The 27,464-nt window shown below is 34.5% G+C and overlaps 1 protein-coding gene and 1 long non-coding RNA gene across 5 annotated transcripts in view; one reads left to right on the forward strand and one right to left on the reverse strand.

Moving 5' to 3' along the window:
• LOC144342269 (uncharacterized) overlaps positions 1 to 27,464 on the reverse strand; it is a 67,103-nt gene that overhangs the window by 9,816 nt on the left and 29,823 nt on the right. The window lies entirely within an intron of this gene.
• LOC102806978 (uncharacterized) lies at positions 717 to 26,639 on the forward strand. Of its 4 annotated transcripts, none has more exons than XM_085492048.1 (5): positions 717 to 772; positions 23,369 to 23,546; positions 23,666 to 23,750; positions 24,235 to 24,812; positions 24,973 to 26,639. In XM_085492048.1, the coding sequence occupies exons 2-4, from the start codon at positions 23,404 to 23,406 to the stop codon at positions 24,652 to 24,654; spliced, it is 648 nt and encodes a 215-aa protein (XP_085348174.1). In that variant the 5' UTR covers positions 717 to 772; positions 23,369 to 23,403; the 3' UTR covers positions 24,655 to 24,812; positions 24,973 to 26,639. The 4 variants fall into 4 exon arrangements, with proteins under 4 accessions (XP_085348174.1, XP_006824640.3, XP_085348177.1 ...); XM_006824577.3 differs by lacking the exon at positions 717 to 772 and adding an exon at positions 17,007 to 17,118; XM_085492051.1 differs by lacking the exon at positions 717 to 772 and adding an exon at positions 17,007 to 17,118 and having other exon boundaries at positions 24,241 to 24,812.

Here is a 27,464-nt window from a genome sequence, read left to right on the forward strand (position 1 = left end):
TATTATCATGCCGATTGCACATGTGCCCTAAATTCGATGGTTAATAGTGGGCCATTGTTCTGCGAGGAGGATGGGTGTCTAAAAAGTCGTATCCAGTCAAATTGTTCTGTATTGTCAATTATTTCTACTCGACAGATTTAAGTGTAGAAACGGTGTCTCGCTGTTGTGTCATTCGGTCAATCCCACACCGAACTAGCTCGGCCATAACACATAAGGTGCCGAACAAAGTAATTAACATGACGTATTGGTTCATTGTCTCTATAAATAGGTGACGTGGAATTCACTGGGCACAATACTTTATTTTGACAGGATTAAAATGCGTTTAACAGTGGCACTCTCAAATATTTAGTAGATTAGAAAAGGAACGAATTATCTGGTCCTCTAGATAACCTTACTGTTTGTGTTCAGTATGGCGAGTAAAGTACAATCTCAACAATTATTAACAGTACACGTTGTAAACTAACCACACTGCGATGTATTTAATGTTAACCTAATCAATACAATATCGGTATTCCGCTAAGTGGTGTTCATCGTCATCATAGTAATCATCATGGAGTGCCAGATACTTAAAAAATATCAAACGTTCCCGCGGTGACACAATTACACAGATCAAACGTGTCGGGTCAAACAGATATCAGGACTATTGTTTATCTGTATATCACAGCTGCCAATTCAAACAAAAATACGCTCTGTTTTTGTCCAAATAGGTTAACCAAGAACAACCTAGTACTTTGAAGTGTATCATTCAGTACGTTGCATTTCATATTTCGAGGTAAGTTTATTCGTATAAGTGCAAGCATGTGTAGTTATGTGTGTTTACTATGCTAATAGTTGAATGATAGTGTATGAAAGAAAATGAAGTCAAATATGTGAGTGCAATTCATGGCTACTTGGCTTCGAGTTAATCTAAATTATATTGTTTTGATTTTTTACTCTGCGTGAAATTCATTTGACCCGTGTCGTAAATTGCTACATTTATATAAACATGGTTGCCATGGTTGAGCATGTGACAATTAATAAATTAAATTAAATCTGATATATCCCACTTTGTACTTTGTCTTGGAGCTCAGACAAAGTCGTGGCTGATTATATCGGAATAGAAGCATAGTACTTGAATGAATAGTATTATTTATAGATTGTATTGTGCTATTTGGACATCCACATTCATTCCAGAAACTGTGAGGGAAATTATCTGTTTTCTAATCTTCGAGTAAATTAAAAGTATTTTTTTAAGCTAACTTCATGTTTTGATAGCCTCGAAAGCCAAATTGCTAAATACAATGTATTTAATTGTATACACAAACAAAATAGAACAAACTACTTGAAACAAAATTGTATTTACTTTTTAGTTATTTGTAGCCAATACTAAAATTACAGAATTGTGTAAGGTAGAAATAATATACATAACTGTATAGTATTACAATACAACATCAACCGAGTTCCGTGGACAAAATAAAGTAGTGAAACAAGGGTCAAGGTTCTCGAAAAGAATGCAAAAGTTTCTGAACCATTTCCCTCCTACCGGTTTTATTTGTTGTTATTCCTTGTAGTCCTGATGTGATTTTACTGTTTGTTTTGTTTTTAAACCACGATCAGTTCATATACGCCCCTTGGTACATACCATAGTACCTTTTGAACAAGTTATTTTATTGGGGCGTTTTAGTCCTATTTGGTACCTTTTGAAAATGTTATTTCATTGGGGGAATGTCAGTCCTATTGAGATTTATAATTGTATAGTGGATGTTTTAGTAATGTTAGGAAAAAACAATCAGACTACATTCCCAGCTGTTATCAAAAAATGGTATAATATATATTAGTTCACTATCTTGGAACACGAATATTGCTTATAATTACATGAAAAGATATGTAATTGTAAACTCATAGCTTATTTCACAGAGTAATGTGAGCCAAATAAGTATTGGTCAAAAAAGTAAGGAGAATAATGCGCTGGAACACTTGTAACGGTCCCGGGAGTTGTGTATTATTCAACTGCTAGGCCTGAAATTGAGCCCAAGTCTCATGAGATGTTTAATACAATGTATTGATACCAGTAATTATGCAAAAAGACTGATCTTACATTACAACTCAATTCATCATAATAAATGAAGCTCAAAATATTCTGTTGCTTGTGAGTTTTATCAACTCATGATCAGGCAACATAATAATAATAATAAAAGCAATTTGAATAAGTCTATGTATTAGGTTTTATACAGTTAATTTTGTGCATGCTTGGCGTAATTCCCCAGCTTGTCAGTGACTGGCACTAGCTGCTTGTTGTATTGAATGAGTTCTGTTTTATATCCCTCATGAACACATATTCATACCGGTCGTTGAAGAGCAATATATTAAGCAAAAGTCGTTGACACATTGACATACATTTCGAACCCAGGTATTCAAGTTCCAACCATCAAGTTATATATCATTTGAAAGAGTTTTGCCTAAACTTTCCAGTTCGATGGTTTGGAATAATGTACTATGATATCATATTAAGTGGTGTTGGTTTTTGGTTAAAATCATGCATTTTAGGTTAAAGTGCACTTAAAAATTAACCTTTGAATGCATACCCTGATTTTGGTTTCAAAACACTTAATTAAAACTTATGTTTACAAGGAACAAAATGAAAAGTTTTTACACAGTGCTGTTTGAAACATTCACATTTTATAAATCGTTCACAATTAACAGAGCCGCTAATTGGCAGCTCTATTGTTTCTGTTCCAGTGAAGACAGTGAAACCGTACGAAGCCACTTACTTACTTAGGATAGACCTGAATAATCACCCCTGAAAATTTTATTGAAAACAAATAGTTTTAAATTTGAAATTTTGAGTAAAAAATGAAACTGAGATAATCACCATTTTGTAAAAGAAATGATAAAAACGAATCATTCGTTTTCATATGTGAAACTCATAGAAATACACCATACACTGACATTTCCTGATGTTAAATCGTCAGGTAAAAAAATAAAAATAAAAATATTTATAATTCTAGGGAAACAGACGAAAAATCGTCCGCGGAGTCACAACTTTGCGTGAAAACAGTCATGGCGTCGTGTTATCAATTCCACTGAGGGAAGGGCACAATGAATTACGTAAAGCCGATGAGATATTCATACAGTTATATAAACATAGCGATCGCCATTGGGTGGGTTGAGTCTAAATTTACCTCCCCTCAAACCTTTATAAAAATACTCTGCATGACGCAGTTTCAGCCATCCTAGGTGAAATGGACGTGCGAAGTTAGACGACCAGGCTGAAATGGGCCCTAATGTTTTACTCCACAACGGCTGTTCGCAGTTTTACTACTCAATCACCCGGTGAAACAAATTCGAATTTAAGTCACATTGGAAGGTAAACTATTGTAATTAACCGATCATTTTACGTTTAAGTATTTTGACACTGTCACACGTAACGTAATATTACCGTAATTGGTATAGTACAGGTGTGATGGTTCAAATACCAAAATGGCAACAGTAACATAAAGACTTCCCTGGCGGCGATGATAACATACGAACACGGAGTCAACAGATGAGGTTTCAACTGGTACTGGTATTATTATACTCTGCAAACATCAAGTACAATAACTCGGTAAAACTCCAAACCTCCAATAACTAGATACTTAAACTCCAACACAATTCAACGAGATCTCCGATCTGAACTCAGTGCTGAACAACTCCCCTATATATATACCCACATTGTCTATAAATAGACCATTACATCAGCATACATAATGAGTCTGGAACTAACTACAAATTTCTAGAATGTTCCATTACCTATTCAACCAGTTTCTAAAAATTCCACCCAGACACAGTACGGTTCTAGAACATTCTCAGTCACACGGAAGTGGTAAACAAGTCGTATGCGACAGACACTGACAAGTTAGTTATCGATAACAGCAGTGTTGTTTGTCCATTGCATCGCAAATCTATCAGCACGGTGATCGTTACAGCGAAACGAAAAATGTTTACTTCAGTGTTTACTTTGGAGTAAAAATGTGTGGATTTTTTTTTTGTGCCCACAATGCGAAAAAGCTTGAATTCTATGCACCAAGAAAACCAAAGAAATTTGCAATTAGGAAGATGAATCCTGTGTTACTATGACAATGTTAAACAAGAGATTTGATTAAAATAACATGTGTTTCCGTATTTCGTGAATATGAGATATTGATTTCACTGACGATTATCTCTGGCCTATGTTTTCTTGGTTTAAAACTCTCAGCTGACCAACTCTGCTGTTTTCATGCTTGACAACTGTACGTTGCGTTATAACATTTGGAAATACATAATGTTTGCATATATTTAGATAACCACATCAGATTCCAGGGTTGTTACTAGCATCATAGTTAAACTTTGAAAACCTCTGTGAGATTTTGAGTGAACAAGTGAACAATTAAAATAATCGTAGTTGTGATGCCAGATAGAGTCAACGATCATAGCATTGTATTTAAAGAATTAAAAAATATATGTGTTATTTAATTTGTTTTCAAACAAATTTATTCTTTTTGAAGAGCTGTGCGTTTTTTTTTGTTATTATTATTATTATTTTATTGTTAAAACATGTTATTTTATTGTTCAAAAAATTTCCTAGCCATGCTAAAAGTAAAACAAACTCATAGTTTAAATAGAACGGGTAATGAAGACGGAATTAATTGTATGGCAGTCAAATTAGAAATGTTGAAGTGTTGAAACACCCATATTCATGATATTTAAATAATATTTAGCTGTTGAATACCTATGTTATACAAATACAGTGTAATCGTGACCTCACCGGGTCGTCATATACGTCCACAGAAACATAAGTATACGTGTAAACATATTGAACATGTTAGAGGAACACACATACTATACACACCATTTCACGTCAAACTAGCACACAGGAAATGACCCGTGATTTTAAAACATGATTGTTATTTGTTGCAGTGGCGTATCCAGAGGGGACCCCCCCCCCAACGATCATTCATATCATCTGGATTGCGCATAGCTTCTCTGCGATTTACGCTCCGTAAATTTTAAGCGAAGCTTGGACCCCCCCCCCCCCCCCAATACATTTTGCTGGATCCGCCACTGGTTTGTTATCATTTCCTTCCTGGAATGAATGTTTCCTCTGTCTATACAATGACCAGCTTTGGTGGAAACTATAATATGTAGTGGTATACAATGGTATACAATGTCTAGCACTGTGTGATATACAATGTGTATTACCACCTGGTATATACATTTTAGCATTTATATTATACTGGAAATGAAATTCTAGCATTCTAGCGTTTATATGCTTAACGCCTACATAAAGATGACGTGTGTGTGTGTTTATATTCTGAATGCAGCCACCACAAACCATAATACCACGAACTTTGTAAATATATGGAGGTGGGTGTCAAGCCTAGCGGGGTAGCCTCGCCCCGCCCTGCAAATCGCACTAATTATGCCAATGTTCAACTGGGTTTTAAAATCATCGTGAGAAAGAATGTGACATAATTTTATTTTTATGCAAATCAATAATGTATCAGCGTGTACATATCAATTGTGTCCATAAGTATTGTGCATTCTTACTTATTGTCTCAACCAGACTCCTATTAATTTCCTAGAATCAGAAGTAGCTAGGGAAGCATTATTACTTATAATTTCTAAGATTGAAATTTGTAGGGAAACGCAACAAGAAATTGATGAGATTTATGATGATCTATGTAAATGTATTTTAAATGAAATGAATTCGACCATTCCAAATTATAACTGCTCCAGTGGGACACGAAAAAGATTCCGTCATCATAAGCCATACTGGAACGACGCGCTATATAGTATGTGGCGTGTTATGAGAGAACGAGAACGCTCTTACACTCGATTTGGCGGCCCTAAGAATATTAGAACGATATTACGTAATGATTTCAAAGCAGCGAGACGGGCATTTGACAAAAAACTTCGGTGATGCGAACGTAATTGTAGAAATGATCTTGTTTCTAGCATTGAAAAGGTATGTACTGAAAACCCACACAAATTTTGGGAGCATATTAATAAATTAGGGCCTGTCAAACGTAAAGATATCCCAATGGAAGTTTACGATGACGGGGGTCATATTACAAGTAATCATAAAATTGTTTTAAATAAGTGGAAACACGATTTTTCATCCCTTTATAATCAATCTGATCTAGATGGATTTGACGCTAATTTCTACGAACATATTTTACATCATAAATTGGTCCTAGAAAATGATTTGGATGGTCCACTGTATGATAGTAATTCTGAATTAAATAAGAATTTCTCTACTGTAGAAATTAAGATAGTGGTAGCAAAAGCAAAGTCAGGGAAGGCAGTTGGGGTAGATAAAATCCCGTACGAAGTGCTTAAGAATGATAGTTCTGTTGCCATTTTAACGCATCTTTTTCAACTTTGCTTTGACAGTGCAAAAGTTCCATGCATATGGAAAAAAACATTAATTTGTCCAATTCTTAAGGTGAGGTCGAGTGACCCTCGAGTTCCAATGAATTATAGGGGCATCAGCATACAGTCCACTTTATCAAAACTTTACAGCGCATTGCTTAATAACAGAATCACAAGGTATTTAGAAAATAATAATATTTTAGTAGATGAGCAAAATGGTTTCAGAAAGGATAGAAATTGCGAAGATCATATTTATATTTTGACATCTATTATCAGAAATAGAATATCCCATGATTTATCAACTTTTGCCGCTCTCATTGATTTACGAAAAGCGTTCGACAGTGTCGATAGAGACGCATTGCTATACAAATTACTTATTAACGGAATTAACGGTAAAATGTACAAGTCTATATATATGTATAGCGACACAAATTCTTCTGTAAAACTAAATGATTTTAAAACAGACTGGTTTAACACTGAGCAAGGCGTGCGTCAGGGTGATAATCTCTCTCCTACATTATTCTCCATCTTTATTAACGATTTGGCAGTTGAAATTAACCTGAAACAAAAAGGAATAACTCTTGATAATAACGTTAATGTTAGTATTTTGTTATACGCTGATGATATCGTGTTGTTAGCTGATAATGAAATTGATATGCAAATGATGTTAAGTCATTTAAATAGTTGGTGTGAAAAATGGAAAATTAGGGTTAATAATGCGAAATCGAAAATATTACATTTTAGAAAAGCCAGTGAAGCTAGAAGTGTATTCCAATTTTGTATTGGTGATGACGTGTTAGATTATACTGATAAGTATAGATATTTGGGAATTGTTTTGGATGAATTCGTTGATTATTCTGTAACTGCTGGTATCGCAGCAGGCTCGGCAAGTAGAGCGTTAGGAGCGTTATTCGTTAAATTTAAAACTCTCAAGAATCTTGGGTTCTCCACATTTACAAAGTTGTATGATGCCAGTGTCGCGCCTATACTTGACTATTGTTCTGGAGTTTGTGGTTTTAGTAAATTTGAAAAGTGTGAAATGATTCAAAATAGGGCTTTAAGATTTTTTCTTGGCACCCATAGGTTTTCCCCACTCCCGGCGGTTAAAGGTGACACTGGGTGGGTCTCATGCAGAGATCGGAGATGGGCCCATATGGTTAGACTGTGGAAGCGTCTTACTGAACTTGATGACAATAGACTAGTTAAACGAGTATTTCTGTGGGATCACTCCCTAAATTATAATAATTGGTCATCAGAGATTTACCAAATTATGGAGCTCGTCGACTTAAATTATGAACACCTAATTGACGTAAATATACATGCATTAAGAGAAAATATTGCGAGGAGATCAGAGTCATCTTGGTCAGAAGATGTTAGTCACAAACCAAAGTTACGTGTCTATGCAACTTTTAAATTTGAATATAAACCAGAAAAGTACGTGCTAATAAATTTAAGTCGGGGTCAAAGGTCACTATTAGCTCAACTTCGCATGGGCATTTTGCCTCTCCGTATTGAGACTGGGCGATTTAGACACGAGCCTGTAAGTGAACGAATCTGTAAATTTTGTGATGCAAACGTTGTTGAGGACGAAATGCATTTTTTGTTTGACTGTCAGCAATACACTGAATTGAGGCATGAGTATCTAGATTCAATTCTTAATGAAATAACTGGCATATCACGGGAACAAATACTGGTTCGTTTATTTTCAGGGCCAATAAGAAAACTTGCTCTTTTTATAGAAAAGGCCTTTTACAAAAGAAGAAATTTGTTGTACGTCTGAATTTTTATGAACTACACGATTGTATTGTTGATATATTATTTCAAGCTCTCTTTATTTGTGAATGTAATCGTTATTATTTAAGGTGACTTATAAGTCCACTGGGCTGGGCAGTTCTCTGAGCTGCAGGTCACTATAATAAATAAATTACTTACTTACTTACTTACTTACTTACTATACAACGTTAATGATTACAGGCCTATTCGGGTTAATATGTATTGCTGGTGAATTAACTTAAATTAATGCTTGGTTTTGATTGTGATTGTTTCAGAAAATGACAAGAGCATTTAACCATAAGAAACCGAAACCTACGTTACAATATTCAAATACTTAAAATTCATCTATGGGTTAACTTGTGTTGACCTTTGAATTACGGACAATTTATGATTTAGGAAGCGGAACTACTCGACATGTTGAATTGTTGGTATCACATCACAGTTGAATGCGTGGGTGGAGTGTTGGCGACGCGCAATATTACTCTTGTCATCTAAACACAGAAACGACTGTATGTAAGGCTTGATCAACTGCTGTTCACATCAGTAGGTTTGCGTCGTGTAATTCATTGTTTTGCTAAAAATCTCCTGCCGTATTCTATAACCTACATCTTGTGACGAAATATGGCTGTTCATTCACCTTCATTACAACGTCAGGCCACTGGTCTTTGAAAAAAACATGTATCCAGAGGCGCATGTTAGACACTTCTAAAACCCACAAGTTGTTAGATATACTCGGTATTTTAGTGGCAAATGCCTCTGGATTTGTATCAATTTCAATAAAACCAAAACTAAATATGATCTCCCGTCAATGCATGGGAATAAATGTCAGTGTTATGTTAATGTTGAATATTTCACTTAATATCACCATATTAGCGGTACAAGTGAAAGGTACCACGCGACAAAAGTTGCAAAAATATTTAGTAAAAAAAACAACAGAAAATTGCTAGTTAAACAAATACTTTGCTTTGTGGAATTTCAATTGTATGTCTTGTTTACTGATGTCACACACTGTGAAAACACTTTGCAGATACACTAATACACTATAAGGAATAACAAATATATGCTGAGTCACAATTGAGATTAAAATAAGCCAAAGTTACATTGCTTAACTAACATCCTGTTGTCATGTTAGGAAAAGTTTTGGCCCTGACAGGGAGCGCATTGGGAAACCACCGCTTATCAATTGAATGCGCTAACATACATGTCACTGCAAAATAAGCACATTATTATGACCATGTTTACGAGCCACTTACTAGTGTAATTTATGCGATACCATTAGATTAAGCAATCTGCAAATCGTGCTACGAACGCTTGTCAAATTATGAAATATATCACGTTGTCACAGCTAATTGAGCATCTAGTATGTATAAGATAATGTAACTATAGTAGTAAGTCATGAATAATTTATTACGATTGAATAAGTGAGAATATGATGTTTTGAAAGTGCAATAAACTGTACGATATTCGTCCTACATGAACTGGTGATGTAATTATTACACCCAATATAACAAATATTTTACAAAGTCCAGTCACCGGGAAACAATTCATTTTAATGTATTGTAAAAGTTCGACTATGTTTGTCTATTACTACCGAGTTTATATTCATGTTATTTGCAGTCCTTCTAATGTAATGTTAAAAACTCGGGCTTAATCTCCGATGGCGATTTTTTCAGCTATTTTTCAGGAACGACATGATAAAGCAAGCTTTTATGACATCAATGTGAACTGCAACCTATATAAGTCAACACTTGCATAAAGCTCACACAGCGATAATAACAAATATACTGTTTGAAGCTCGTTTTAAACTCGATTGTTTTGATTAAGGACATGTCTTGGGTCATGTCCCGTTACGTAATATTTAGCATTCCTGGTGTATCTGTATGTATATTGAAGAGTATGTAAATAATTATATGGTTCAAATGATCCCATTGTTAATTCTGGGTGCCCTAATATCACGATTACGTGTCTTGCGTGCAATTTAAAAAAAATAGTAATATATTTATTAATATTATATTTTTCAATTTTGATGAAAATGATGTTCATTCGACAGTGAACAAATGTGTTTGACATGCAACAAATATTGAAATCAAAAGAAATATTTAAAATTTCTGAAATGTTAAAGAACATGCAATACAAATTGTAAATGAAAGCAAATGTTAAATAAAAATAAGTTTTCAAGGTGTTGTGCTAAACATTTTTCAAATTGTCTACCGGGAACAAGTTTAAGAATCCAAAAATTGTTCACTTTACTCTAAATTATTATCTTGAATGGCTAACGTGTCTTCAAGCGCACTGTCAATCACAGTTTAATTCAAATCAAAAAAATAATCCAAACTTTTACAATACTCCATGATTCAAGGTAGACAGTAATTTACATACAATGTTAGCAAATGAGATTAATACATCCGGCACACATTTCCATAATTTACCCAGAATTTGTACCATTTGACACTGATTTCTCCAAATGTCAAATTTATCTCAAGGTCTGGCGAAAAACAGTTCATAAATGCTGTCAGTCTACAGGGAATATAGTCACTGACGTACGTACTCGCCCTCGTAACCCACTTTAGTTGCATCGATTTAAAACACAACGCATGCTTGTCACACGCAACGTAATATTACCGTAATTGGTATAGTACAGGTGTGATGGTTCAAATACCAAAATGGCAACAGTAACAGAAAGACTTCCCTGGCGGCGATGATAAAATACGAACACGGAGCCAACAGATGAGGTTTCAACTGTACTGGTATTATTATACTCTGCAAACATCAAGTACAATAACGCGGTAACAATCCACTACTCCAATAACTAGATACTTAAACTCCAATACAATTCAACGAGATCTCCGATCTGATCTCAGTGCTGAAAAACTCCCCTATATATACCCACACTGTCTATAAATAGACCATTACATCAGCATACATAATGAGTCTGGAACTTACTACAAATTTCTAGAATGTTCCATTACCTTCTATTGCCTCATACAGTGTTCTATTACCTATTCAACCAGTTTCTAAAAAATATAGAATATTCCACCCAGACACAGTACAGTTCTAGAACATTCTCAGTGGCACGGAAGTGGTAAATAAGTCGTATGCGACAATGCTAATGTTTTCTTAGTTATTAAAAACCACACATGTTTTTGGGTAATTACATGTACTGTGCATAGTTACAATTAGCTCAATACTGTATGTTTGTGATGTCCAAGCCTAGCTAGAAATATTTATATTTATGATTAAAAGGAAACCTTATGTACCATGGGAAGTATAGCTGGAACAAGAATGTACGTATACCCATATCTAAGGGAAGTGGGAAAGCAGATGTCCTTTTTTGTTTATATTTTCTTCCATAATTTATACCTTGTATAATTTGTCGTAGAACTGTCCTTCACCAGTCGTATTATACATGAAACTGCAATAACTGTGTAAACTGCTATATTACGAAGAGAGCAATGTTCCAGAATATCCAAAAAATAAATTTGCTGAATTGTAATTGTTTCTCACTAATTATATAAATTATATAATTTACATACACTCTCATAACTCAACAATGTCTAATTCATGATGTAGAGATTGACTATTATTTAATTGTGTACAGTACCGGCTTCCATATTAAATTAAAAATAAAATAAAATAAAGCTAATTTGTATATTTACGTATCCGTATTCTCGATCACAGGAGATTTGAGTATTGTGTAACGGAAATCAAAACAAAAATATTTTAATTTAAGTTAAATGTTTGAATTATTTGTAAATGTAGTGCCAATCCATATACGAAAATTGGAATAAAACCATGAAAAGCTAAAGAGAAATGCCATATATCTGAATCCTAGTAATTATTCAAAAAGTAACATTGATAAAGTTATGAATTTGCCACACTGTTCCGTGAGGCATCTATATTTTCTATGAGTTTAGATATCGCTTGTGTATGTTTTTATATTTACTATCTAAACACTGTCTAATTGACAAGATCCAAAGTTTTAAGGGGAACCACAAATAGTACTAACCTGTGAAAAGAGAAATGGCGCCATTTAAATAGAAATTCGTTGCCCGAGCTCAGCCCATATCCTACATAGTTTACATTCGTATACGTCATATTACGTGATCTGTGAAAACCCGCCAAATTGATTGTTTTCATTTGAATAATTCCTATTTGAACTATTTTGCAACAATGCTTGAAATTAGTATTTGTTCTATCTCGGTATTTAAATAATAAAATACGTGGGTCACCGACCTTGTTTTTAAGAAAATCGTGTGTTATATTACGCAGTTGATACATGGAAATGTGATCCTTTCAAATATGAAGAACATATTTATTATTCACTACCCATAGACCACATAATACACTTGTGGATAAATTTACTCGAAACACCAGAAATGCGATTTCTTGCGCTGGGAGGTTGTGGTATATAGAAAAAAACTGTTTATTTCATGTACACGACCTCTGCCATGTAGCCATTGCAGCCAGTTTTCCCAATTAACACTTACATTTTGAAATGTTATCCTTCACAAAAGTTAAGTGATCGAAAATAGTTCAACTGTTGTGATAACGTCAAGTGATAAAATTCGGGAAAAGTATTTGTCAATGCGAAGCCTCTTACAAGATTGTGCCTGATTGGGTACCCAACCCTAACACCAATCACACCAATCTCAGAGCAGCTTGCTTGTTGACTTTTTTTTCTGAGTTAGAATTATGCTTTGACCCAACAAAGTATTTGCTGATAGGTCAAGTTTTAGTCATGCTTTTCAATAATAATAATAATAATAATAATAATAATAATAATAAACAACCAACCGCTCAGTGCGGCTTAAACTTTAACCTAATTTATGGACATTGTACATTGTGTGTGTGGTATTGTTATTGGATACATATGAAAGCCAATGTCATTTAACATGTCCGAGTCGCCATTTACTTCACCAACACTTTTGTCATCAATGTGAACATGTAAGTATTATGAATACTTAACTTGGGTTCAAATAAGTCATATTCCATACCGGAGTTGGAAATCACCGCTTACACGAAAGAATGCCATCAATTAGTGTCAATGTATGTTTTGAATGTGTCCGACTCAATACCCGGACTCGCGGTCCCCGCCTATACGAGAGAATGCCATCAATGTCAGCATCCTTTATTTTATGTTTTTTGCCATATTACCTCAAACCCTGCAAATGGAAGTGTGCACGGAATCATGTGAAGAAATGGTGTTCATTGCCTTGTGATAACTGTCATAAGGATGATTGACATGTTGTACTTGTTATCGATTCTGGAAGGACAATGAAATCTGCCAGGTGTGCTTGTAATTTACATAACAAAGGGTGTTTACAACTTTGGAAGGATAATTTGAATCTACTAGGTGTGCTGTTATTTGAATAACAAAGGATGTTTATGATCTATTGAGTTGCCTCGGTGACACAGCTACCAACAGTGCCCTCCAGGCTACCAGCGTTCCTCTGCAAGAAGACTCCTGTATTTCTTCGTTGTTTTGTTGCAGAAGCCATTGACTGTCGTCCAGTATTACATCCTGGAACTGTGAGTTATCACCAATGCACACTTCCCTAAGCAATCCCCCATTTTAGTGACTTTATTCATTGTATTTATCTGTGCTTTATTTCTTGTAATTATTTTGAGAGGTATTAAAGCCAAGAGTTTTAACTCGATATTTCGGTGTGTGTATTTCATTACCAGTACTGTCGTCTTGTCTACCCCATACTAGCAGTGAAAGAACCTCCTTTCCAGTGTGAGTTCTGTGGGTGGCCCTCTCAATTGCGATAAGCAGGCCTTACACTGTGACAATTAATCAGTGTCAATGATTGTGTTCACTGTGACCAACTTAGTACCCGGTCTTATCTAGGGTTAATGTGATCGGCAATATCTGCTGTTATGTGTGAATGTCTGGAAGTTTGTCATTTTTGTATTTCCAACGGTGTTATACGAGAATTAAAATTAAAATTAAATAATATATAAATATATATATATACTTTTGTTTGTCTGTGTATACTTGTTTTTCATAAAACAAACACACTCTACCCGTCTTAAAGTTGAATGACCCAATTGTACCGACTGACACGTGTTAGTATAGTATAGTTAGTTAGTTTAGCTCCTTTCAAACGACAACCTGTTATACACTGAACAAGCACATGAAAGTGTATCGTCGGCATTCACATAGTTCAATGGTACATGTGTTCATGCATACATGTAATCGCTAGAGTTTAGTTTACCTCTGTCAGGTTCAAAGCTGGATTGACATGACAGGTGTATGATTTTCCATGACTGAAAAATGAAATCTTTGTCAATATTTGCGTCAAACATTCATGTCTTAAAGTGGGGGTGTTGTCATCTGCTCATGCGTTAGATGGCCATAGCGTGTCACTGTTTACAGACAAGCGCTACCCATGAGCCATGGGCGCGAGCGCAAGTGACGACCATCCCGCTTTAACCAAATCATTGGACTGACCTCAATAAGGTAATACGACGCCAAACAAATATTGTATACTGTATTGTCTGTGACAAAACAAAGTACTGCAGCAAGAATATACTCAGCTCAAAAAAACAAATGTGTGTTTAATGTACTCGTATAATATCGATAACACATCATAATTCTAGATTTTTGTGACACCAAATACACGACTGTCGTTGACCAATTGCATTTGAGTTCGCATGCTATTGCTGTGTCGTTATTGTAAATGTCATTGAGAAGCAGATTATCTAAAGTTTTGGTTAAATAAATAGTTGGTAATGACCTGTATACGTAAATACGTCATGTGTACACCCACTCAATCTATTTTACTTTTGCCCATATACTATATAAATCATCTTTCAATAAAATCTTAAACATTGCCTAGAGTACAGTGCACACTTGTGTCATATTTGTCACTAAATATTAGCTTACATGAAAACTTAGGTAAATAGCTGCTACACATGTGCCGTTTTATGAGCTTCAATGTTTTTAAAAGCTAAAAATTATTTTTTATTAGCGTTTATGACACACCTACATTGTGAGACCATGTGGCAAAAGCATGCCAGTTTCCCAGGCACATTAAAAACTTGAGATAGATAAAAACACGTTTTTTAATGCCAGTGGTTAATCAATCTGGAAGTAAATTATGTCCTAAAAAAATAATCTCGCATGATAAGATCTAATTTAATCATTACAGTGGCGGTGTGACAGATTTTTTCGCGTGGTGTATTTTCATTGAACCGCAGTTTCAAATTTAAAACAAAAATAATGTTTCTTTACAAAATAGATCAGCGGGATTGGCGTCGTTAGGTATGTGGACCTAAGGGCTATGTGTATCTTTTGGTATAATCTTCGATATTTCTTTCAAAACATTGCGAAAAAAAAAATTATTATAAAAATTTAAAAAAAATTATAATCGCTAAATTCCACACAAAAATGGATAGTAACACTTACTTACTATAACCACAATTCCCTTAAAGTTGATTAAAGTAATCTAGTCGATAACAATGGATGTCTCTGAATTGATCATGGTTGAGCTTGAAATCGCAACATTGTCAATGCTGTTGTAGAGTGGATTATTTTTAAAATATTTAAATCGTCCCCTTTTCAAGGAAAAAACACTCTAAAATTATTGTTACTTTACCGTCTGAAGGTAATATTGAGCCATTCTTTGACAACTAGATTTTCAACAAATAAATAGTCCTGTTAGTAAACAATGTGTTTTATAAACACTAATTGACTAGGCAACATCAACTATTTATTTATTTATTTATTTATTTATTTATTTATTTATTTATTTATTTATTTATTTATTTATTTATTTATTGGAAAGACACACATATAGCTCGACCACAATTCCTAAATTTTTCCTGATACGATTGACAGCAGGTTACACATTTACCGTTACCAGTAGTGTATGTTTTTCATTGAGGAGCAAATTTCGATTACACTCGGTTGTAGATTTTGCTTATTTCATAGCGTTTTTCATTTCCTTTGTTTCATTTTATTGTATTTATTATTCTTATCATTTCATTTGTATTATTATTTTCCATTCTCTGTTCAACTTAATTATTTAGTTTTATATCATTTTTATTTTACCTATTTACTTTCTTTACTCTTGTTTAATATAATACATATAATTGAAAATACTAATTATTCTCATGTGATTTTCTCCATTAAATATTTCAATTGTTTTTGTTAATTTTAATTAACTTGATAAATGTTATCAAAACATGTAGTTGAAATATGTTAATGTTAATTAAAGTAATTGATATGCGCGATGTCTTAGCTAGTACACAGCTAAAGCCTAGGGTAAATGGCAAATTTGTAAATCTGTAAATTTGAAATCAAATTTAATATAGTATTGTCTGGGTTATATTTGTTCAAAGGCATATGAAAGGCTATGCCATCGATGTGAAATAACACAGTCAATATAATTTACGTTATAAACATTTTACCAAATTAACATATGTATTTGCATCAATTGAGGAGTTTCTCAATATATCTGATATTTGAAATTAATCAATAGTAATTCACAAACAAGTTAAAAAGGGGTGTACCCTTTGCAGTCTATTAGGGTTCCGATCCAATACACGCAATTGTCTAAATATTGAAATTTAACTTTCATACTTTGAAAATACTGCTATGATAATGTTGACATGCAAAGCACAGACTTGGAAAACTTCATCAATCATTTGAGACAATATAAATATTGGACACGGGTGCAACCTAACCTAATTTTTTAAAATATCGACTTTATAGAATATAAATATAAATATATATATATATATATATTTCAGGGCTCTAGACATTTCAACTTAATCTGTGTAAACTTCAAACTAGTTAGTAACAGTGTCTTGAGGGGCCTTGGTTAAAATACTACGAGCTAGGTGTATAACCATTTTACCCGATATTCACTCGACTGTCGCAGAATGGCTTTGCAATTAACATGTAATTAATATGTAACACTCTCTGGCCGCCGAGGAGTTGAACTATATTTGGAAACATTTTGATTTCAGGTATGTTTCACGTCATGTATGTTTCACGTCATAATATTGCGCGTTTATGTCTGTTAATTGTGGGCGACAGTAGCTAGTACCGATATTACCCGTACTGGTAGAGTTGGGGTGTACACACTGCTAGATACCTCACTTCTATGTCGCTGTCACTCGTCGCAATGTGTATGTATATACGGTATATTAGATACAGTTTCATTTCAAGCTAGAATGACGATTAAAATAATTATTAAATTTGGGTATTCTACGCATCTAAGCTTAATTTGCATAACAACTCCAGTAAATGCGGAACATTCCGTATGTGAACTGGTGGGTGACGCCAAGACGTTTTGAATAATTAGGGTCGGGAGACTGACCTTATTAGTAAGAATTTCATAAAATTAAGAAGAGTTAATTGGCCGAGTTTTAACGACAATTCATTTTGCCACGTAAGACATCTTGTCCACGGTACAGCTTGATCTTTTCCAGTTCACTGTAATAGTCAACATTCGATTTCATTCGTCACAGATTGATGACATAAATACTCAAATGGCTGATAACTGATCTTTTTCTTTGAACTGTAATGGAAATTTGACATGCGTTGTACACACGGTTCGAGAATCCCGGGGGAACACAAGCTCTTCTCCGTACTTCTGGATATTTAATTAAACACAGATTGGCCTATAATAGCTTGATCTAATGTTTTTGCGACTAGCTCTGTTTACTTTGTCGGCGAATGTATTAATGGACAGTGCGATCACAAAGAACCATAAAGAACCCCGCTAGTTATGTTATACCGACCCCAAACGTACCGCCATGGCCTTAAGATTAAGTAACGGGGCATTCTATGTACTTTCCACTAGTGCTATGACATCATGATATCTCAATAATAAGCATTAACGACGAACTTATTACAGTGGCTCCCATACAAAAGGAGACCTGCTGGGTCTCTTATACCACAGAATACTCCACCACTTGGCCAGAGTGGTTAACGACTCATCTGACCCAGGCGACTGTCATTAACCCTGATTGTAGTCACAAGGTAACTCAACATATTTCTCGGCCTATGCAGTAGTATAGTGCTTAGCGTGTTCACTTCGCATCAGTGGGGTTCTGGAGTAGATTTAAAGAGTTGATTGCTCACTAAACAGTATACATTTGAGTAGAGTTTGCCCTGCCCTTGAAGCACGCAGTATTGGAAGTAGATTTCTGAGGCTGGTTTGTATTCTAGTACTTGGCATTATCACCTATGACAGCAGTGTCTTACATGCCTGGCTCAAAAATATTAATAAAAGTCATCACCATCACTACCATATCCTGTGGGAGGACTATACCAAGGCTACCTATTGAAGAGAGGGGATTACCCTCTGTCGCCAACAACTTAACCACGAACAACCTATTACTGACCAAATACACGATTTATCGATACAATCTGCATGCAGATTAAGTGTATTCTATCTAACACATTGAGTATAAGAACGCAGTGGCTCCAAAATTACTCAAACGTTAAATTGTGTAACTGCTTCTAAGAAAAATCTAACTTATGAACAGTAATATTCTCTCTAAACAGAATATTATGTTTTGCTGTGGATACATTATCTCAATATAATATATGACTATAGTGTGTTTATAGTATCATCATGGCATTGAGATAATATGACTGTATTTAACATGTGATATTTACAGTATGGATCCTGTTTGTTCTCTGTGTTCTAGTATGTATGATGAATATACTTTAAATCCACAGTACATACTTCTAATTCAACAAGTTGCCCGGCAATCGTCGAGCCCCTAAATAAACTATGTGATTATCGTAGAATAATCTGTGAAGTGCTCACTAAATTTAGATAAGGGGAATTTATCATGTCGCTTTGTGTTTGTGTTTAATACCCACGTTGCACGCATGTGATACACGGTTTCTCACACACTAAACACAGACTTAATACGGACTTAACTAGCACTATAAATTGTATCATTCAGTGCGATGCATTTCGCATTTCGTGGCAAGTTTATTCATATAAGTGCAAGTATTCATGTATAGTCAATTGTGTTCGCTATGCTAATACACTGTAGTTGAATGATAGTGTATTATGCCGCTCACGTTACCCTGTATTATGCCTCTCAAGGGCGAAAGGTTACTTGGCCTCGAGTCAATCTACATTGTGTTGTTGTTTTTTCTAGATATTTATTTGGTTAATTATTGACTAACCCATGCCAAAAATCATCACGCCTAAATCAGTCGAAACGCTGAACCTATCTAACCATGGTTACCACGGTAACCAACCAACTCATTGTGACAATTTATTACATTTACCAGGGTTCAAATTAACACTAAATATGTTGTTCAAATTAACAACTAAATGCGTTTGTGTCGCCGATCTGACATATCCGAGTTGTAGAAGTTGTAGTTGTAGAAGCCTGAGAGCTGAGGCAACGTCGTGGTCGGTTATCTTCGAATAGACGTGTAGCATTTGAATGAAAAATATCATTTATAGATTTAAAAAAAGAAAGTGTGATTGAATTTTTCTAACCTTAAGGTAAATTAAAAATATATGTTTTTAACCCAAAACCATGTTTTGGTATATTGTTGTGCACATATCCAAATACAATGTGTTTAATTTCAAACAGACAAACAAAATAGGAAGATGTGGAAAATAATTTTAAAAAATAGTATTACAATACAATACAACAGCAACCGAGCCGACTATATCGTTTTTATTTGTCAGTGAAGTGTAAACAGTGAGGTGTGAGCAACAAAGATTTATCCACAGTTATGTGTTACCGACCACCACAGTGACCTTAATATATAGGAACGGGCCATTCTAGGTACTTTCCCATAAGATGACACCATGAGGAGGTGTCAATATTAGTCAATAACAATAAACGGATCACAGTTGTTCATATACAAAGACGAACACAGAAGCGCACACCACAAAAATAGCAAACTATTGTGTATGTAAGAATAGGTTTCCAGAAAAGCGTACTGTAAATCTGGAGATGCAAGATAATATTCTGCTGCTGGGCTTTGAAAACATCATGAAAAATCATGTGACAATCTCCAACTTTATGAATTATTTTGTAAATAAATGGTGACCAGCCATGTTTTGTGAAACAAAGGCATTTTTCGACTAAATTTGAGTTATTGAATTTCTTTTTAACGGTTATTTTTAATATCCCTAGACTGAAGTCAATATTGAATTTTAAACAAAGGTTTGATGGGTTGTTTCTTCCAGCGTTTATCCGCTTTACATAACAAGTGATGATGATTTCTCATTTTAAGTCGAATACGTTTTCAAATTACTTCAATAACTGGGGATTGATATGTGAGTCAGAGGCTAACTGTTGGTTATCCGAAAATACGAAAAACATGGGTTACCAAATTATATAACGTCATAGATTTTGTGTCAGCGCTTCACATGACTACCACACGAAGGAATGTGACGACCGCATGAATATGTATCATGTGACGTATCACATGAATATCTTATCCTGGTGTGAAGAGCCAATCAAAGTAGACTATGTTTTTGTCTCATGACAAGGTGTTTATTACACAGAAATCTCCTGTTTTCAATTGATGACAGAAAGTTACAGGTATTTATAATTTTCAGTCAATTTACGACCTGTCCTTACAGTAGTCGAGCTGTATTTTGTTATCACTTACCCTTCGCTACCACCATTACAGTGTCTGCTGACTCGCTTATATAAATGGCGCGCTGCCATAATGTTGGTGTGTACCGCCGGTAATGAGTCTAAAGGTCACAGCCATGCGAAAGCATGCTGGTGGTTGTAGCAGACATTATTCGAAAGGCCATTTTGCTAAAATACTATGCAGTCAATCTCCTTAACAATTCGGGTATTACTACAATATAACAGCATCTCATCACTGAATGGGTATGTCTGTAATATATACTATTAGGCCGGTATTCAAACGCTTTGTTTCCGTATGTCATGGCCTATGCCTATGATCAACTTTCTTTTTTTCATGTTTTCATTGTTTGCATATACATTGGTGATCACAACTGATACAAGGGTTGGTACTGACACATAAAATCTGACTCCTTTATAGCCATGCTTAAACATCTAGTTAAGGTAGAGAGAGATGCAGGTTCGTGGGCACTTGGGAGTGATTTTTTTTTTTTTTGCTTGTTACTAGCTTGTGATTTTAAAATATAGATAACAGGTGCAAACATTCTCTCTTTTGAATGCTTAGCAAGATTTAGCATTGCTGTACATAAATAATAGAAAAGAAACATGGTGAAATGACAGGATCTCCATATTATGCATTATATTTAACTTTTATCAAAACGATAATACATTTAAATTTGGAACTTTTACAGCCATTTTAATTATGAGCATTAGCAAACTTCTTACTGAGTGAATTGTTATGCAAATTAGCAATTATCTCAGCTTCTTTTTAGTGCACATCCCAGAACAAAAAATAGCTCCTAGACGCTTTGACCTTTTGTTTTCAAATTGTCACAAATGATTGACAATGTTTTTAGTTGAACAGTGTTACAACAATCCTACAGACAACTAGCCTGGGTGTTAATTTATGTATAAACTTGAAGTGGTGAAATTTGAGCTGCTGCCCTGCAAAAACTGGTATACAGTTTTCAAGACGGCACTTTTTTCATAGTAAACAGATGTGCCCATAAACCAATTTTGACAGGAAACAGAAGCATGGTTTAAAGGCTAATTTTTTTGACATCACTTTTGACCAAAAAAGCACATAACTACAGTGACCATAAAAAAAATACTCAAACATTTTTAAAATTCATACAATGAGCTTTCCTAAAATATATAGTTTTGTGGACAAGGGAGGTCATCTTGGTTTGAAACAATTTCAAACAAATTTAATTTTATGAGATAGGTGTCAATTTTTTTGTTTCAATTGTTAAAACATTAACGTAGTACATACATTCTGAAAAAGCACCTTTTCTGGCCATGTTAGAGTCAAAAATCGTAGCTACGATATTACGTCATACATAAACGGGAGGTGTAATTATTTCACCCTATAGAATCAATTTTACAATTTCCAGTCACCGAAAAACATTTCGTTTTAATGTACTGTGAATGTTTAATAGTAAATTTACAATTGTTCGTCTATGCTACTGAAAATAATGCACAGTCTGTTTTCACATTAGTGGTTGTTGTCCCTTCAATCAATAATGCAATATATATTTTGTCATGTTCATTGGACAGTGACTTTTTTAAATGAACCATTGAACAGATGTGTATATCAGGGAATACAAAAAAATCAATGTTATTACTATGTTATATAGAAACAGTGAACGTGACAATTTAATTAATTCACCAGTTGAAGGGTCGATTTTGCAATAATGTGACAGTGCATTTACTTCTCTAATGAAAAACAAATTTTATCAGTTTAAATAAAAACTTATATATATATCAACGTCACACGACCACGCACGATAGGTGAAATAGGTTAAAGGGTAATTTGAGTTTACGTTCGAATGTTGATTGGGTCGGGCTTGATGCAACAACTATTGAAATCCAAATTAATATTTCAAAAAGCTATCAGAAATGTTATAGAGCATGCAATACAAAATAATTGTGAAGGAAAACAAATGTAACGAAAAAATAGGTTTGGAATAACTTGTGCTAAGCATTTTGCAAATTGTTTTAAAAGGACAAGATAACAAATCCAAACATTGTATACTTTACTTTAAATTATTATCTTGAATGTCAAATGAGTATTCAAGATGACAGGTTTATTCAAATCAAAACTTTTACAATAATGCCATTCAAGGTGGCCATGGACAGTAATGTACAGAAGATGTTAGTACATGAGATTAACACATCCGGTACACACCACTATAATTTACACAGAATTCTCTACTGGCTTACAATTTGGAACCTATAAATTCACAATGATTCTGCTGTCTTTGCAAATAAATATAATGAAATGAAGCTAATCCTTATTTTCTACCACAGGTGATCTGGATGATGTATAAGGGAGAAATTTGTTATATTTATATTTATTTAAATAAATCCTTATACTATTTTGCTCAATTAAATTTACTTGACGTATATGTATTTGTCGACTAATCTGGAGCAGCCATCGTTATTGTTATCATTTTATTATGTTACAAATAGCTGTAGATGAGTTAGCCTGTATTGATTATCATCATTTACTTGGAGCGCCATCCTTTGGTCTGTTTCAAACAAAAGTCAACGGAAGAGTCATTTAGTTTTGAAATCTGGGCCAGTGATCAAATATTTTTTCACCACATATTTATTCTGTTTATTGCAGGCACTGTACATTATTACCTAACACTAATAACAATAATGCCGAATAGCAAACAGGATCCACGAGACAATGGGGAGCTTCATCGATGCACCAGGTGCGAGCAAATGCTCAGAAGCCCGGTGCCAACATCTTGTGGGCATAAGTTTTGTGAGGCGTGTCTAAGAGTTCTGGCAACTCCTAGGTAAACATAAGATTTGATTTGTATTTTGTATGCACATTAAATGTTTCATTATGGCGTTCCCTAGTACTTGTTTACCGTGTTATTACCTAAAGACTGAGTTATAATATTCTTTATTTTAGAATGCCTGGTAGACCTCTATGTCAGATATGCTCAGATGATGGTGTAGCTGAAGATTTCACGCAGTGTGATTTAGCTCAATCAATGGTGTGTATAACGAAAACCCCATGGTTAACACGATATGTATTGACTGCTTGCTTAGTACTTGAATGATCGTACTATGTATATTTCTAATGTATCGTTTACTATTTAGATGAAGTCTTTTTCGTTGTGTTACATATATAATACATTTTGTACTACAACTTTCAATGTTTTCAGGCCTGATTGAGTTCATATTTTGAACATTCATAGGACACATGTGCACGCCCGTTCTAGGTCATGGTGTGATTCAAGTTATCTGATGCATAGTCGTTGAACAATTTACCAAAAGCAGGCATTCCATCCTTTTGTAACCTGATGCGTGTAATGATTGATCAAACTTTTTGAATAACCTGTCGCATACAGTCACAGCATTTGTCTCATTTACACATTTAATCCTGTATATTTTTGTAAACGCATGGTCACTGTGTCCATGTACATTACCGACCACATTTGTTGACCACATACATATTAAGTTTATGTTTACTTTAAGCTACAGAACATGCGAAGAAGTTGCTCGACTACTTACAGGCTGAATAGAGAGGAATTGAAGAAAGGATTTAGGGTGGCAAATGAAAGTACGCGAAACAGAGTTCGATTAGAAGAGATATGGGATCAGATTGAGAAGATGGAGCAAAGGGCTACAGAGCTAGGTGCTTTATTGGAAAAATATAGGAGAACGCATACATACAAACGCAAACTACAAACAGAACTAACATCCCTTGAAGAGAAAATCCAAATATTAGAGGATAGTCTTCGATTAACAGATAGTATTTTGGAATCGCAGGACCTAAAGATGGCTAAGCAAGAAGAACGCCTGCGTGTATTAGAAGAAAATCCGCCAAGCTTTGATGGGAAAATGATTTGGAAGATAACTGGTGTTCAGCAACATTGCGACGACGCACGTGACTGACGTCTCCGTGTTTTTACACAGGCCAGGAAGGGTATAGAATGTGCGCTAGATTATATTTGAATGGAGATGGAATTGGTAGTGAAAGCCATTTGTCACTATATCTAATTCTCCAGACGAATGACCTCGATTTTTTGCTACCCTGGCCTTTCCAACAACAGGTATTGTTTACATACATAACCTAGTGAATTACTATAGCTACAAAAATGTTTTCTATATTGTGTTGAGGTCTACCATGACACACGAGTCAAACAATTTTACATAATGTTTATACCATGAGAACAAACAAATAATATTACGTATTTTCCTTGTATTCTGTAGGTTACTTTTACTATGAAGGATCTAGATCACAGTGGTAATGATATCGTTGCAATGTACATCCCCGATCCATCAAGTGGACATCGACCGTCGCCAACTAATGACGTGACCACTCTGCCTGGCTGTCCACAGTTTATGAAGTTAGAAGATTTTGAAGCCGAATACGAGCGATACGTGAAAGAAAATACAATGTACATTAAAGTTGAAGTTGATGGGTCAAACAGACTTGCAGACTAATTTTCAATGGATGACATATAATTAATGAATGACATATGTCGACCATTGAAATGTAGTAGAATAGGGCGCCATTTTTCTCTCGTGTTCCATAATATTCAAGTTTACATTACATTTACATTATTCCATATACATAATATTATATTTAAAATAGTGTAAACTAATGTAGGATTTGTAAATTTGAATGTGATTCGAATTTGATAACGCTAGAAATTCCATTAACTGAAATTGTGTGCAAGAACATATTTATGTAAACGGACCTCTGTCGAGTTGCGCCAATGGGTATTATACCAATAGAATTATATTAGTCTGTTTTCCTCAAAAGATGATATTAGTGTAGGTAAGCCACACACTTTTAAAATTAAAATCAACCAGTCCGCTTTGTTTCAAAGGTTTTATGGTGTCCATGTTAATTTGTATAATGTATGTGTATGTATAGAGTATAGAGTATTTCTTGTGTTCTTTTAACATGCTAGTGCAGTTTAGTTTGGTGCATTATGGGCTGAACGGTGTGTTGTTTGCTGACACCGTAGGTTGTCTTGGAAAGTTGTGACGTGATTCAACGTGCGTAGGAAATCGATTTGTTCATATAGGGTTATGGTGTGCATCACTACAGAACTTATATCGTGTCAGCGCGTTTTCTTTTTGGCTCCATAGAATGTAGTATCTTATAGTATTTAGGTGACATATTTTCAATAGTTCTATAATCTCAGATGCCTTAGTAATTACGCAGAGCTGTTCACTAATTAGCTGGGATGAGTTGTTTTTATTGAAGTGTATGCTTAATTTGTCGTGATACATTTGTATTAAATCAGTGTATTTTACCGTATTCATCGCCTTAGTGAAATATACATATCAGTGAAATACGTTGTAAGTACCTGATTCAATAACCCGATGATTTTATAGCCATTTTTTCTTGACATCCTGGATTATTCAATGAATCTGGCTACATAATGCTTATTGTGTGTGTTGACGTCTTCAGCGACTGACTAAACTATAGCGTTTCAGTCGTATAGTACAGCAAACGTGTCACGTTTTCTGTTTAGATTTTCGGCCATGTAGGTTAATTTCATTGTTGCATGGGTGAACACGTTTATATGTTGGGAAGCATAAACAACAATGTAACATATTTGTGTATTCGGGACTGAAAATGGATAGTTCTGGGTAACATTTTATGTAAACCTATTTAACTGTTCAAGTATTTGATGATTCATTTCTGTCTATTTGTTAAAGGGCGAGTGCTAATTCTATACTTCCTGACTTTATAGTGCAAATTTGGAGAATATTGCTGTTATGTATAGGATTTGGCACTTAGTAATTTTTAATTACTGAGTGTTTATTTTTTCTGCTTTAGGCTAGGTGATATTCATCCAATGTATTGTTCGCTAATGTGCAATTTCTGCCTTTATTAATTAAATCATCGTTTTTGAAAGAAAGCCACGTGTGTTTGATCAGACACCTCCTTTGTATCTATAAATATGGCGAAGCTGTCTCATGCCACAATCGGGGCTCGTTATATAAATTTGTTTGCTTTGAATGCTTTAATCGTGACTTCAGGAATACCCTTTATCATTCGTAACAAGGGTCATTGCAAGGTCACTGTGGTTTACAATTATGTTGTATCTATATTTAAATTGGTGATCCGTCTACTATGTATACGATGCATTTGATTTGGCTTCGATTGCAGATTTAGTTGTGCAACGTATTATAATTTTATACAAACACACCCAATGTGACCAGGACCATTTTTCAATTTATGCTCGATGGTTAGAACGTGCAACCATTTCTAATTTATGTTTGTTTGTTTTTAATTTCAAAAATATTATAAATCAATCAGCAATGTATTTAGGACACAGCAGGAGCGGTCCAACTTGCTCAGAGCTAAGGTTAGTGTATAGTAAGTGGAAAATGTAACTCTGCATGTTTCACCCCATATAAGTTATAATTAAACGTCGGTTGATCTGCTGATAAATGTCACTAGGATTTACAGTTGTAAATTTGTACAAAAGTTCACAGACATAGATATTTGAAAAAGATTGCCCGAATTTACAAATAGTGAATGACGTAACTACTCATGGAGAGCTAAAGACCCGCGCTTTTACAGTCGATTGACAAAAGCTTGACAATCAGCCAATCACACCGGGACGAGCTGGTATTTTTATTTGTTGTGAATTATATTTACATTTCTTTACATGGATATCTGACATAATTACACCAACAAATAGAGTGGTATCACGATCCGACACTGTCAAAGTAAAAAT

Source organism: Saccoglossus kowalevskii, chromosome 17 (genome assembly GCF_978046115.1).
Source record: "Saccoglossus kowalevskii chromosome 17, keSacKowa6.1, whole genome shotgun sequence".
Classification (NCBI taxonomy): domain Eukaryota; kingdom Metazoa; phylum Hemichordata; class Enteropneusta; family Harrimaniidae; genus Saccoglossus; species Saccoglossus kowalevskii.

What these genes read in the sequence shown, in the direction of transcription:
- LOC102806978 (XM_085492048.1), top strand. Translation starts at nt 23,404, where the DNA reads ATGCCGAATAGCAAACAGGATCCACGAGACAATGGGGAGCTTCATCGA. An exon ending in AGAGTTCTGGCAACTCCTAG is followed by an intron (nt 23,547 to 23,665) that starts GTAAACATAAGA and finishes TCTTTATTTTAG; the next exon opens with AATGCCTGGTAGACCTCTAT. An exon ending in GTGATTTAGCTCAATCAATG is followed by an intron (nt 23,751 to 24,234) that starts GTGTGTATAACG and finishes GTTTACTTTAAG; the next exon opens with CTACAGAACATGCGAAGAAG.